Source organism: Diadema antillarum, unplaced genomic scaffold (genome assembly GCF_040938485.1).
Source record: "Diadema antillarum isolate AM-2024a unplaced genomic scaffold, OU_Dant_1.0 seq00000218_RagTag, whole genome shotgun sequence".
Classification (NCBI taxonomy): domain Eukaryota; kingdom Metazoa; phylum Echinodermata; class Echinoidea; order Diadematoida; family Diadematidae; genus Diadema; species Diadema antillarum.
In genome coordinates, this window is record NW_027271273.1 from 541,066 (window position 1) to 554,093 (window position 13,028).

General features: G+C 40.1%; 1 protein-coding gene across 1 annotated transcript; it reads left to right on the forward strand.

Moving 5' to 3' along the window:
* Positions 1–573: 573 nt before the first annotated feature.
* LOC139729133 (transmembrane protein 26-like) lies at positions 574–12,197 on the forward strand. The gene is made up of 3 exons (XM_071640063.1): positions 574–764; positions 10,170–10,335; positions 11,538–12,197. The coding sequence occupies exons 1-3, from the start codon at positions 574–576 to the stop codon at positions 12,195–12,197; spliced, it is 1,017 nt and encodes a 338-aa protein (XP_071496164.1).
* Positions 12,198–13,028: the final 831 nt, after the last annotated feature.

A 13,028-nucleotide genomic window follows, 5' to 3' on the forward strand; every position in this document is an offset into this window, starting at 1 on the left:
TGACCATAATGACGGCCCTGTCGTTTTCTCGGCCGACCTAGGCGTACAACAGTTGCCAGAGTTACGCTCCCAAATAAGCTCCTAATGCCCATTCAAAGCTGCAGGAGCTTTTCACGTTGCCGACGTTTTGACAATAAAGGGCGATGAATGCCTCCGATTTGGGGGATCGATCACCTTCCCACCCCCACCTCGAAAGCTGCGCCACGAACCGCAAAATGTTGAACAATGTAGCTTGTTAGGAATGCTGCACAAAGTTTTTTTTTCCTCCTCGAAATGCGTGATCAATAGATGACCCAATACACCTGCCTTAATTGGTAGCACTCTGGAAAGTCGCCGGCATAGAAGGCAAAGCACGCACCTCTCTTAGATCTTCTGAGGATCATTCTTGAACTACTTTTAATGCGTTTTCACTCGAACTTCCTCAATTTCCGTCAGCATCAAGAAATTGTCTGCAAATATAGCACATTTACCAGCCTTGGCGGACACAGCTGTGTGGAGGATCTTGGGTCTGTTTTCTCTTTGTAAGTGTAGTTTCTAGTTCTGGTGTCGGCGAGGTTAGGCACGCGGGGCGCCATGGGGGTCATCTCGCTCGTGAAAGCTCTGATAGCCCGGCTGTTCTTCGGAGTCCATGGCGTGATAGTGATATGGAGGGTGACCACGATCTACGACTCTTACTACTTCTACGCCCTGCTGGCACCACTCGTCTTACTGATTGCTGAGATGGGAGTTACTCTCAAATGTACTGACACGGGGGAATGGAAGTGGTAAGTTCACCCGAAATCATAGAAGAAGAAGAAGAAGAAGAACAACAACAACTAAATGGCACGTGACATTTAGTTGTTGTTCTTCTTCTTTCTCTTATCATTATCACTGACAAATAAAACTGAATAGTACAATTGTCACGTTGTCTCTTTCCAATTTGTTGCATATACCGATTCGAATAGATAAAATTCATCATCGTCATAATTCTGACTTCTGATCTTGAAAACTTTATCTTAGGAAAAGAAACATATCACCCACACACAATTATATACAAGCACTTTCACACGTACAATGTACACTCTCTCACACAATATTGTGTATTTATGGGTGCTTGAGGTAGATGCGGAATAGTAGAGCAGATAAGCCCTCAAAATCACATGAATTGTGCAAAATTTGACTAAAGCATGAAACTTTCACCAGTGTTAGTACATACCATAAGATTTATTTTAAGATCGGGAGGTAAGTCTGATTTGACCTCTGATGACCTCCAGAGGTCAATGTACTTTAGATATCAGAAAATCGATGTTTTTAGACATTTGCGAATGATATATGTGGTTATGTTGCACTAAACATGCATTTATACCACAGAGAAATCATTTCCAGATTCAACAGAGCACTGACAGGTTTTTACCTTTGACCTCTGATGACCTCCAGAGGTCAATGAACTTTAAATATCAAAATATCGATGTTTTTAGACATTTGTGAATGATATATGTGGTTATGATTCACTAAACATGCATCTATACTTCAGGGAAACCATTTTCTGATTCCACAGAGCATTGACAGGTTTCTACCTTTGACCTCTGATGACCTTGAGAGGTCAATGACCTCAGAATATCAGAATACTGAAGTATGACATCATTGGTGTCAAACATGGTAAAGATGTACAAAACAAGCATATCTGTGTACAATGACATCGTCTTCATATTCCAAGGCACACTGACAAGTTTCTGCCTTTGACCTCTGATGATCTCGAGAGGTCAATGACCTCAAAATATGAGAATAGTTTGGCATCATCAATGGTAAACATGATGATGTTCTAGAGAGCACTCGTAGGCCCTGCGTATTAACGAGCCATTACCGTTCACCTATGAAAATCACACAAGGTCAAATACCTCGAATGAAATGTGAGGATGTTAATATTGATATTGCGATAGTTAATAGTTAATAATTGTTTATAATGTAGGGCTTTACAAACCATGCATTTCTGTTACCAAAAAAGTGGCTACTCATTCCGCAGAACTTTTCAGGTAATTATCTAAGTCAGGTATGTGCACAGAGCAAGGGGTGTCGATCTGTTTTCACGTGGGGGGGGGGGGGACTTGGAAAATATGTAAAAGCATAAGTTCATGGTGCAAAGGAATGAAGCGGAGGGGGAGGGGAGGATGTGGGTGGGGGATTGGATTTTTGCAGGTTTAGACCTGAAATCAGTGATTCAGTGTAGCTCTTGTTTAATGTGTGCGTCATCACTTATACGGAAGTTGATGGGGTGTGGGCGCATCTCACCTACCCTCCTCCCAAAGACGAAGTTTTTTTTTTTTTTCTTTTAAAGAATCCGATGCATACGTTTTGGGGAATATTTAGAAAATTATGGATCACCAAGGTGTACCAAGTCTATATGGATGGGAACCCAGCAAGCGCAGTGTTGGCGAGGGTAGGGTATTCCACTCCCATTCGAGAGAGCTCTTGTATTTTGAGAAATGAGATTCAACGACCTGGCACACAGGCACTTTTGAAGGAATACCTCGAAATTTGTATCAAAAAGGTGTAGTAAATCAGCCATCTATGGAGGGAGACCAATCGACAGAAGGATGTGGGTGGAGGTATCCCCCTCCCACATTATGGAGCTTTTGCATTCTTTTGTTTGCAATTCAATGATCTCGTGCCACTCTTGGTGTTGAACTACCATTTTGAAAAAAAAAGTCCATACCCAAATGTGTAGCCATAATCAATGCATGGAGGAGAGGTTGATACAGCGAGAGGAGGGTATGAAAGGGGCTATCCCCCAATCCTTCCCATGCGAGGGAGCCTTTGCAGTAAGAATAGAAATGTAAAAAAAAAAATTAGTATACTCATTTATGATGGAATATTTGGGAAATTATCAGTAAAAGGAGTGTACCAAATCTAAGGGTAGAAACCGAGGAGGGATTGTTAATTGAAAGATACACTACCCCCTCCAACAAGAGGGATTTTCTTTGATATGTCGGAACTGAAATTAAAGATCTAGTTCATACTTTGTGATGATATAGAACAAAAATGGGACAAAAGCACTGAGCGTATATGGAAGGGGACATAACGAAAGATAGTGTGGGGGAGGGGGTATAAATGCAAAGGAGATTCTGCCTTTTAATCTGGTGCATACTATAGCTGAAATGTTCAGTGACAATTCATTTTCTGTCAAAAAAAGTGAAGAAAAAAAAACTCCATCTCAGGAAATACTTGGAGGCAAAGTTTTATGTCCCCACCATTCCCCCTCCCATATTTTCTAGGGAGGCGGGGCAAATGCCTCTTGCCCTCCAAAATGAACAATCGTGCATATATAGGGAAGCCTTTTCATCTTTGGAATTCAAATAAAAATATCTCTTAAAAACATTTTTCATAGAATAAGGGAAATTATCATTCCCCAAAGTATGTTATATCTGTGGAAGGAACCAAGCAGGGGGAAGGAGTCTATCGAAAGGAGATATCCCCTCTCACAGAAGGGAGATTTTGCATTTCAGAATTAAATTTTAACAATCCGATGCACACTTAAAGTGAAAAACTTGGGCAGTTTTCTGTCTAAAAAGCAAAAAGCAAAAAACAACAACAAAAACTAACAACAACAAAACATAGATCATTATCTCATAATTTAATGGGGTGGGGGTCAACTATCCCTGCCACCACCCCACCCCTCCTCCAAACTGATGCCCCGGTATGTGCATGTGTTTTATTCCACTTGTTGAAAAGAAGAGAGAGTTTTAAGAAACAATATTGTTCAGTGGTCGCTATCCCAGTCAAGTAAATTGTTTATCAATAAGGTGATTTCCTTCACCTGTATACCTTAAGATGATGTAGGCCTGGTATTTGCCTTGCACGTTATTACATCTATTTCTTTTTTAGTATTCTCGTTTATATTTTGATGTGAAAGTTGTTTACTTTGCCAAGATTTTATTTGTACATAGAAAAAATAATCCAAGACTGAAAATGAAACTGATACAATATCTAATGATTGACATGATGCACATATTGTGTATTTCTACAGCAATAAAAGTGAGCAATTCAAAAGGCGTGTACTCATTTCACATGAACATTAGCGATGATCCTCTGACCTCTGGAGGATATTGAAAGATATGCATCAAAATGTAAGAATATTGATGTCTGGTCTCATTGGTTTGTAATGGCCAGCTGCTTATGAAATAATAATTATATTTTAAAAAATGCATTTTGTGTGTGTGTGTGTGTGTGTGTGTGTCCAAAATTGTATGCAGAGTATTCCACACACAGTTCAATTTTGACTTCCATCTAGGACAATGAGCGGTTACTATTTTCTCAACTACACTGTAATATCAAAATCTATTGAAAAAACACGGTGGCGGCTGGGTCTAACACATTATCATTCCTTTTCATTGGAGATCCATGCGGGATGGTCAAAACAAACATAAAAAACAAATATCTCAGACCTAATTGTTATAACAAAGCATCATATCCTCATATACCCAACCCAACCCTATATGCCCAGACAATGTAAACCACCCCATGGACTTACTTGGAGCTTTAGAATATCCTTTGTCAACAGAGAGAGACATCCAAACCTTTGCAGTGCCGACTAAGATCTGCCATGGAACTGATTGGTATTGGCTCTGCATCATTGACAGCAGATCTCGTTTCCTATTCTCCTTCTTCTTCTTCTTCTTCTTCTTCTTCTTCTTCTTCTTCTTCTTCTTCATTATACTGTGTAATCTTGTGATATTCTGCCATGCAGCCTTTTCTTAATTGGTTAAAGAAGGTATCCAAAGAGCTATATGAAGCAAAAAACAACAAACAAATGCAAAAACAAAAAGAGAGACATATGTATCTTTAATAACAGAGCTGAATATTGAGTATCTATCTCCTGAAGTGTTTCAAAGAGATACAAGAGACAGTGGCCGAGAGTAGCCGCCACCTTTTTTCGGAGTAGGCCTACTTTGTGTTCTTGCAAATGATGCCTGACATTTTTGGTCATTTGCCCTTTTTGAAGAATGCAGCAAGAGAGCCACAACTTCCTGCGGAGTGGATATTGTGGGGTTCTTGATGCAGAACATCATCGCTGAATTTGCCTGTGCTGTACGTTCTTACAGGGATTGCCATTGTAGTTTTGTTTTGTTTTGTTTTGTTTTTCAAGTGTGGCTGTAACACTGCTTGTTTTGCATATGATGGTCATTGCAGCTAAAGAGTGCGTATCTTCTCTGGATCATTCCAAACTTCATGATGTTTCACCTGGGTGAATGGATCCCAGATGATGCATGCATATTCCAGGACAGTCCTGAGCGGCATGGAGTAGCAAAACACCTGAACTTTATGATACTCGTATCTTCGTCTGGAGAGAGTCTTTGGTTGAAGTATAACCTTTTTAAGCTGCTGTGGCGATTTGATTCCAGCTGAGCCTCCTATTGGAACTCCAAAATATTTTGCACAATCCGCTTTCTCCATGGTTTGCCATGAAGGCTTATCTATTCCCTGGGTAGGTCTCGGATGGCAATAGCTAGTTGCAATACACAGGATTGCTTCATGTGGAATGAATGTTGGGCCTCACAGTATGTCGAAGTTTTCAAGATGGTCCATGATGTCGCAGCTGTGGACTGTATACTCCAGGACCATGAGTCATTCATCGCAGTCATACTGTAACAACCCACCAGCTTTACACTGGCCAATACAGGCCCACCAGCTGGAAACTATGCAAATATTGCCCATGAGCTTGACACTTAGGCAAACCAGTCCCATATTGAGTCCAACAAATGGGGGAAAAAATCTATGAGACTTACACTGAATAGATTAAACACTCTGTATATCAGTCTCGTGGGCCTTGTTTTCCTCGAGTGTCGAGATAATGGCCATATTTGCCTATATTTGCTAGTCTTCATAACTAACCCAAACATAACAGTTATATTTGAGGTCACTGCCATCACTCAAGAAACTTAAGCTTTATTTCTGAAGTAATTGACCTCTCACATTTCAGAGACCTGTTACTATAAACCAATGCTCTGTGGAATATGCATACATACTTTGATCAAAACGTCAATGCGTGATTTGTACATTATTAAGCATTTACGATTACACCAATGAAGCCAAACATCAATACAGGTAAGCCTACACATGTGACCTTAGTGACCTCTCATTGTCCTGAGAGGTCAAAGTTGGATATAATGCACAGGCTAATGACCAATGTTCCATGGAATGACAAGATTCTTCTATTATAGCATAAATGATTGTACATCGGGTATTACAAAGTTGACCATTGACTATCGATAGAATATCAATATTCTGATATTTTGAGGTCATTGACCTGTCACCTTCCTCAGAGGTCAAAGGTAGAGACACGTGAGTAATTTCTCTTGCTCTGTGGAATAGGAAAACAATTCAATTGTAATACAAATGAATGTAACATCTAAATCATGTTTGTCATCAACCAATTGCACCAAATATCAATGTTCTGACATTTTGAGGTCATTGGCCTCATCATAGGTCATCTGAGGTCATCAGAGGTCAAAGGTAGAAATCTGACTCGAAAGGCTCAGTGGAACATTGAGGCAATTCCTCTTACAAAAATTAGTTTTGAGTACATAATTATCGTGTTTCAGTTATGAGTGACGCGTTAAAATATCAATTTTCTGACATTTTGAGGTCATTGACCTCTGGAGGTCATCAGAGGTCAAAGATAGAAACCTGTCAGGGCTCTGTGGAATATAAAGACAATTTCACTGTGACAAAAATTAAGTTTTAGTACATCATTACTGTGTTTTATCATTAACCAATGATGCAAAATATAAATTTTCTGACATTTTGAGGTCATTGACCTCTGGAGGTCATCAGAGGTCACAGGTAGAAACCTGTCAGGGCTCTGTGGAACATAAAGACAATTTCACTGTGACAAAAATTAAGTTTTAGTACATCATTACTGTGTTTATCATTAACCAATGACGCAAAATATCAATTTTCTTAGATTTTGAGGTCATTGACCTCTAGAGGTCATCAGAGGTCAATTCAGACTTACCTCCCGATCTTAAAATTAATCTTATAGCATGTACTAACAATGGTGAAAGTTTCATGCTTTAGTCAAATTTTGCACAATTCTTCGGCTTATCTGCTCTACTAGAATAATGTTTAATGTTTATAAACCTCTGTTTCAGAAATGTATTTCCTCTTTTGCTCTTATCATTCATTCAAGCATCTACTTTGTGTGATGTCCGTGTATACCAGCGTCCTGTAGAACCATCTTGAAGCGTTCTAATTCGGTTTCTTTGAATACTTTAATGTTCTTTAATACATGTACTATGACTTACAACCGCGTATGCATGTTCTTTTATAGCATATTTAAGATAACTTCGATTCTTCGATAGTAGTGCAAATAATACTTGCAGAAAGTATCATGCAGGAGGATGTAGAGGGGCAAAAATTCCAGTATACTTTATGCCCGACATCAAGGTAAATCAAGGTAAAATATTGTTTGTATATGACAGTGTAATATGGCGATTAATTATGAGTTATCGAAATTTAGCTAAAAATAACTCTTAAAACCTTCGTGAATAAAGATAAAGTCACTTAGTCCTTGCATTTATCGATTTTGTAGCGCGGCAAAATAAATGTTGTGTAAATAATTAAAAGATGTGCTCGATTCTGTAGCAGAAATATATTTGCAAGAGGGGAGATAACTTGATTAAGAGAGAACTGAGATGACGCAAATAAGACGAACTGAAGTCGATGAAGTCTGGTAGTGCTCTGATTTATTCTGAAGGCAACTCGCCCTCAGCAAATTTCTGCTTGAATATGATTTACATATGAAATATTTAGATATATTCAAATTATCTATATACTACAACCAAATGGAACGGAGGACTAAAAAAAGACTATAAAGATTAAACATTCCGGAGGCAGAATTTGTCTTAAATAACGTCTGACATTCAACGCATTCATGGCAGTGATAGTTTGTGGAAAGTCTTCAGCATAGCAGATTCTACCTGGGAAATGTACAGGACTGTCCTTCACTCCCATACACATGATGATGGCGACGACGACGCCGACGACGATGACGACGACGATAATTTTTTTCCTACTAAGGCAATTCTAAAACCGCTGTGCTTTAATACAATGTAATATAAGTTGCTGTGATTATTTACATTCTTTTACTGTAATACAACACGTGCAGATAATTAGTTGTATACAGACTTTTTACGTAATGTCAAGGGAGAGGAAGATAACGTACGTTTTCGTGAGAACAGTGTTTTTAATTCTTCTCTTGCATTGGAAGTGTTCGCTTTGTGTCTGAGATATTATATGAAATGCGATAGTCAACTTTTGTGTATTAAATTCATAACTACCGAAATGAATTAGCCCCATCTAGTAAACATGAATATCATTTTATCATTACCGAATACAATTCAACGAGCTTTATCAGATTGCCATCAAGGATGAAATATAGTTCGCACGATGAAGGCCGGCGGGTGTATTGAGAGTAAACTTGTTTGCGTCCCAGTTGCTCGGATGGGAATATCGATTGGTATAGGGCTCAGAACGCGGGCTTGGGAGGGTAAAGTACATCAATCACCCTACCTTTATTGTCTCCATCGCGGCATTCTTTTCTCTTTGGCTTCATTTTTATTAATTATTTAACGATGTCTTCAAATGCAGCTGCATAACTGCAATGACAAAGCGATGATGTAATGGGAGTTAGGTTTAACAAGGCTACAAGGTTTCAAATGGGTGGGGGTGCGTTAGTATACTGTAGTTTTATCAGAATTGTATTTGTTGCATAACATGCTCTGAAGGCTCACTGGTTTGATGAAATCACAACTTGCGAAGTGCGCTTATTACTGTTGTGGCAATGTGTGGTGGGTTCTCGTAAAACAAACACATTCTAGAAAGTTTCTTCGTTTTCTTCCAAAAAGTTGTGAGTGACTATCCGTTTAAATCAATCGTGGCGAGAATTGAATTTCAAAGTTGTTTATATATATATATATATATATATATATATATATATATATAATGGTATTATTATCCGCGTGTTGGAATAAGAGCATGAAGACAAACAAGTTGACATAATGCATTAGAATCCAACTTCATTTATTTGTAAACCAAATTTTCGACCCTTGCACGGATCTTCCTGTTACCCTGAGGAAGATCCGTGCAAGGGTCGAAAATTTGGTTTATATATATATATATATATATATATATATATATTGTTGGACTTGGGCTTGTGTTTGTGAGTCAGCATTGTAATAGTTACGGAAAAAAAATAAAGGAGGAAGATGTATTGAGACAGTCAGTCCAAGACCAGTTTAGTTTTTATCATAGACATTGCAGTCCCATCAATATACATGTATGTACTAGGACCCTCTAGCATTATTTCATTGCTAGGACCACACAGTGACTATTTTGTGTAGATATATCGTGAACACACGCAGATTTTAAGTTGTTAGATGACACGCCATATGGAATTACACTATAATCGCCGGGTGTCACCACACCAACTGGAGAATATGCGTCTCAGACATAGGTGTTTTAGCAAAGACTCAGTTTTATAGTATCGACCGTGTGAGAAGTAAAAGCACTCTTCTGAGTTGCCTTTTTTTTTTTGCCAATGCAATAGTGCACTATCATGACTATACATCCATATATGGGTGCGCACCCGATTGGTGTGCTTTGTTGAGAAAGTTCCTTCCAATTGTGCACGCCAAAATGGTTAAAGGTTCTCGAGTCACACAGCTCACGAGTTATAAAGCTCACGAGCCATACAGCCCACAAGCTACATAGAGACTGGGCCCTAGTGTGACACTAGGCGAACAAGGCACGAACTCGACACTGAGCAAAAAAGGCCTAAAAAACTCGACATTGGAAGTGTGGAACTCGTGGACCTTTTTGCCAAGTGTCGAGCTCATGGGCCTTATTATGCTTTTGCCTGGATACCTAGTGTCTATAGCTCATGGGTCCGTTTTACTTAGTGTCCAGCTGGTGGACCTCTTTGACTTGTCTAGCTCGTGGGCTGTATGACTCGTGGGAGTAATGACTCGTGGATCTTTTTCAACTCATCAGTGTCTAGTTCGTGGGGAGTGAGACTCGTGTAGGTGTCGATCTCGTGGGATGGCCCCGTTCCATCAGGATTAGTGCATTGATTTGTGCTAGGAGAAAACATGTACAAATATTAATAATGCCACTTTTTTATCATTCACATCTAGGATGTGTCCGTCGGTACTCCTCTACCTTCTGAGCGTGGTGCCCTGTATGTGGCTGCTTCAGCTCGACCTCTACAGTGACCGCATCGAGTACAGAGATGAGAACGACCTCGATTCGTGCGTGGCCGAAACCTCCTACAACGAATCCACGCTGGAAGCCGTGCAGGGGGTGAGTGCCGAATTTCATACTTCACTAATTGTTTTTCCTCCGTCATTATCATGGATACAATGCTCATGTCAGATGGATAGTAAAGACATTGATGGTCGATGGATGATCAGAAAAGGCATAACAACGTCAATAACTCTAGCACGGGAGAAGAATTAACTTGATTTAAGCCGCCTTTTGAATGTGTGTAATCACGCAACGCGTTGTCATATAATCTCACGCTGTGTTTGTATCGGTCGCGCCTGTGTAGTCTACTCCGTTCATTGTATTTCGCATTCGTGTGGGGTAATCAAGAAAAAGGCGCCTCGACGTGTTACAAGTGAGAAGACGCGGGAGAGCAGGTTGTTTTGAGATTAATTGCCTCAGCTCCAATTCAAACTATTAACCCCCTCCTCTCCCCTCTCTCTCTTCCCACTGCCCGAGTCTATTGAATTCTTCGAAACACCATAATGAATTAATGTGTCGTAACTCGATGTATAAGCATGGTATCGTAAAAAAATCATATGGCGTAGTAATGACTAAATGACAACGTGGATACAGCCAACGCAAATATCATAGTTACGACAGGAGTGTGTGCACTTACAAGTGTGTGTGTGTGTGTGTGTGTGTGCGTTCGTTTAAGTGATTGTACTAGTAAATGATCATGCACTCAATTAAATCAGAGAGGTAACGTCACCTCCCTGATTAAATCAGCAATCAGTGCACATCAAAAGATACATCATATATCAATATTTCAAAATAGTGCAAATAAAGCATCACTCCCGAGGTCTATTTACAAAGAATAATGTTATAAGATCAGCATAGACACTGGACACCAAATTATTTACATTATTTTGATGAGTTAGATAACTGAAGGAAAACTACTTTCAAATTCATCTTTTTTCTTTCATTATTCTGTATTGTGAACTATATTGACAGATTATACGTTCGCTTATTTAAACGTGTACATTTTTTTTACATTATCCATGATTCCATATGGGCTACTAACAACAACATCTACAACAGAATATTCATTTTGCTGTCTTGTCGTCAAGATGTCCAACAAAATAGCATTCATACTTTCTGCAGCAAACCTGCTAACTCTCGGTGTTTTTTTTTTCGGTTTTTCTTTGACGAAATGAAATCCTGTAATTCCTAGAGTACAACAAAATTCATGTTTCCAATGGTGAGTGTCGATTTTCCTTCCTTGTTCTTCCCCGTTGCAGGTTACCATCCCGGTGTCGCTGTCCAGTGATAAATGGGTGCTGGTCTTCGAACTCACCATCCTCTTTCTGCTCATCTTGGGTCGCTGGCTGCTGCCGAAGGGGGCGCTCACTCGCGACCAGCTCTCCCAACTTCTCCTCGTCTACGTCGGCATGGCGGCCGACATCCTCGAGTTCAGTCTGGAGAGCCTCAAGGAGCCGACGGTCTTCTGCGACCTCACCCTCATCGTCATCGTCCTCATCATCTGGAGCTGGAGTCTCACGCAGTTCACGCTTGTGCTGACGTCGGTGGCCGGTAAGCGGCGGAGGGTGGTGTTGCAGGACGGCAGCCGGAGCTGCTCCGAGGAGTGCTGCAGCTGCTGTATGTGCTGCCAAAATGAGATGTGGTCGATGATCATCACGCTGCTTATGCAGGACATTCCGTTCCTCGCCATGCGGCTCTACCTCATGATCCAATTCAACGTGTTCAACATCATGATGGTGTTCTTCACCTGCAAGAACGTCCTGGTCATCCTCCTACAGGGCTACCGCATGATGATCCTCTGCGGGAACAACGAGGTCGCCCCCGAGGACGACACGGACGAGGAAGCGAAAGCAGACGACGCTCGGAACTCGCCGCCCGGAGCACCTGACAAAGCTATGGTGGTCGTCGAAAGCAAATAAACGATTGAAACGTGTTTCAGGCAGAGCCCGTTGATTCTTTGACAGTTATTGATAGCCTGCCCTTGCACTGGTTCTTGCCCTTCGACTTTATCCGACTGACGACGAGTTGAGGCTTAGTTGATGTCGATGGACTGATAATTGCAGGCTTGAACTTGAAAATTTTGACAATGGCTATGCCCGATAGCGACAGTAGAATGTAAACCCAGTGGTGATGACTTGTCTGTGAACCATCATAGTTCTTTGAAGCGAGGAAGAGTGTTTATGGAATATATTTTGACACTCTTTGATCCGATCGTTTCACCAGAAATATCTAATTGAATTCTTTGTCTACCTTTGGATCCGTTTGATACTCCTTTAAGATGTCTCTAAGCTTATGAGTAGCTTTCAATGATCTTATACACACAGGCATGAGTGAACTTTTGTCTTTCATACATGTATATCTATTCGCACTTGTGTGAGAGTGTGTGATAATATAGTGCAAAATTATACAGGAACTTTAGAGGCAGCTACCGTTTGACGTCTTCTCTAGCAGTTACTTTTTCGTGTGTGTTTTCGAAAAAAAGGAATCATCGTACGTAATGTTGAAATATTTGCGCATCTTCAAATAACCGATGTTAGTGTTTTCTCACTTTCCTGTTATAATGGTATTTCATTATCACCTTGATATTTCTTGTTATTCAAATATGCCAGTATTGTTGATAATCCTGCCTATATGTGATGCGATCACTTTTTTTCTTTGTAATCCATTCAACATTAACCACTTCTCTAGGTCACACTGTTACTAATCGTACTTGATATACGAAATTTCAAAAGCCTTTATAGTTGCCACTC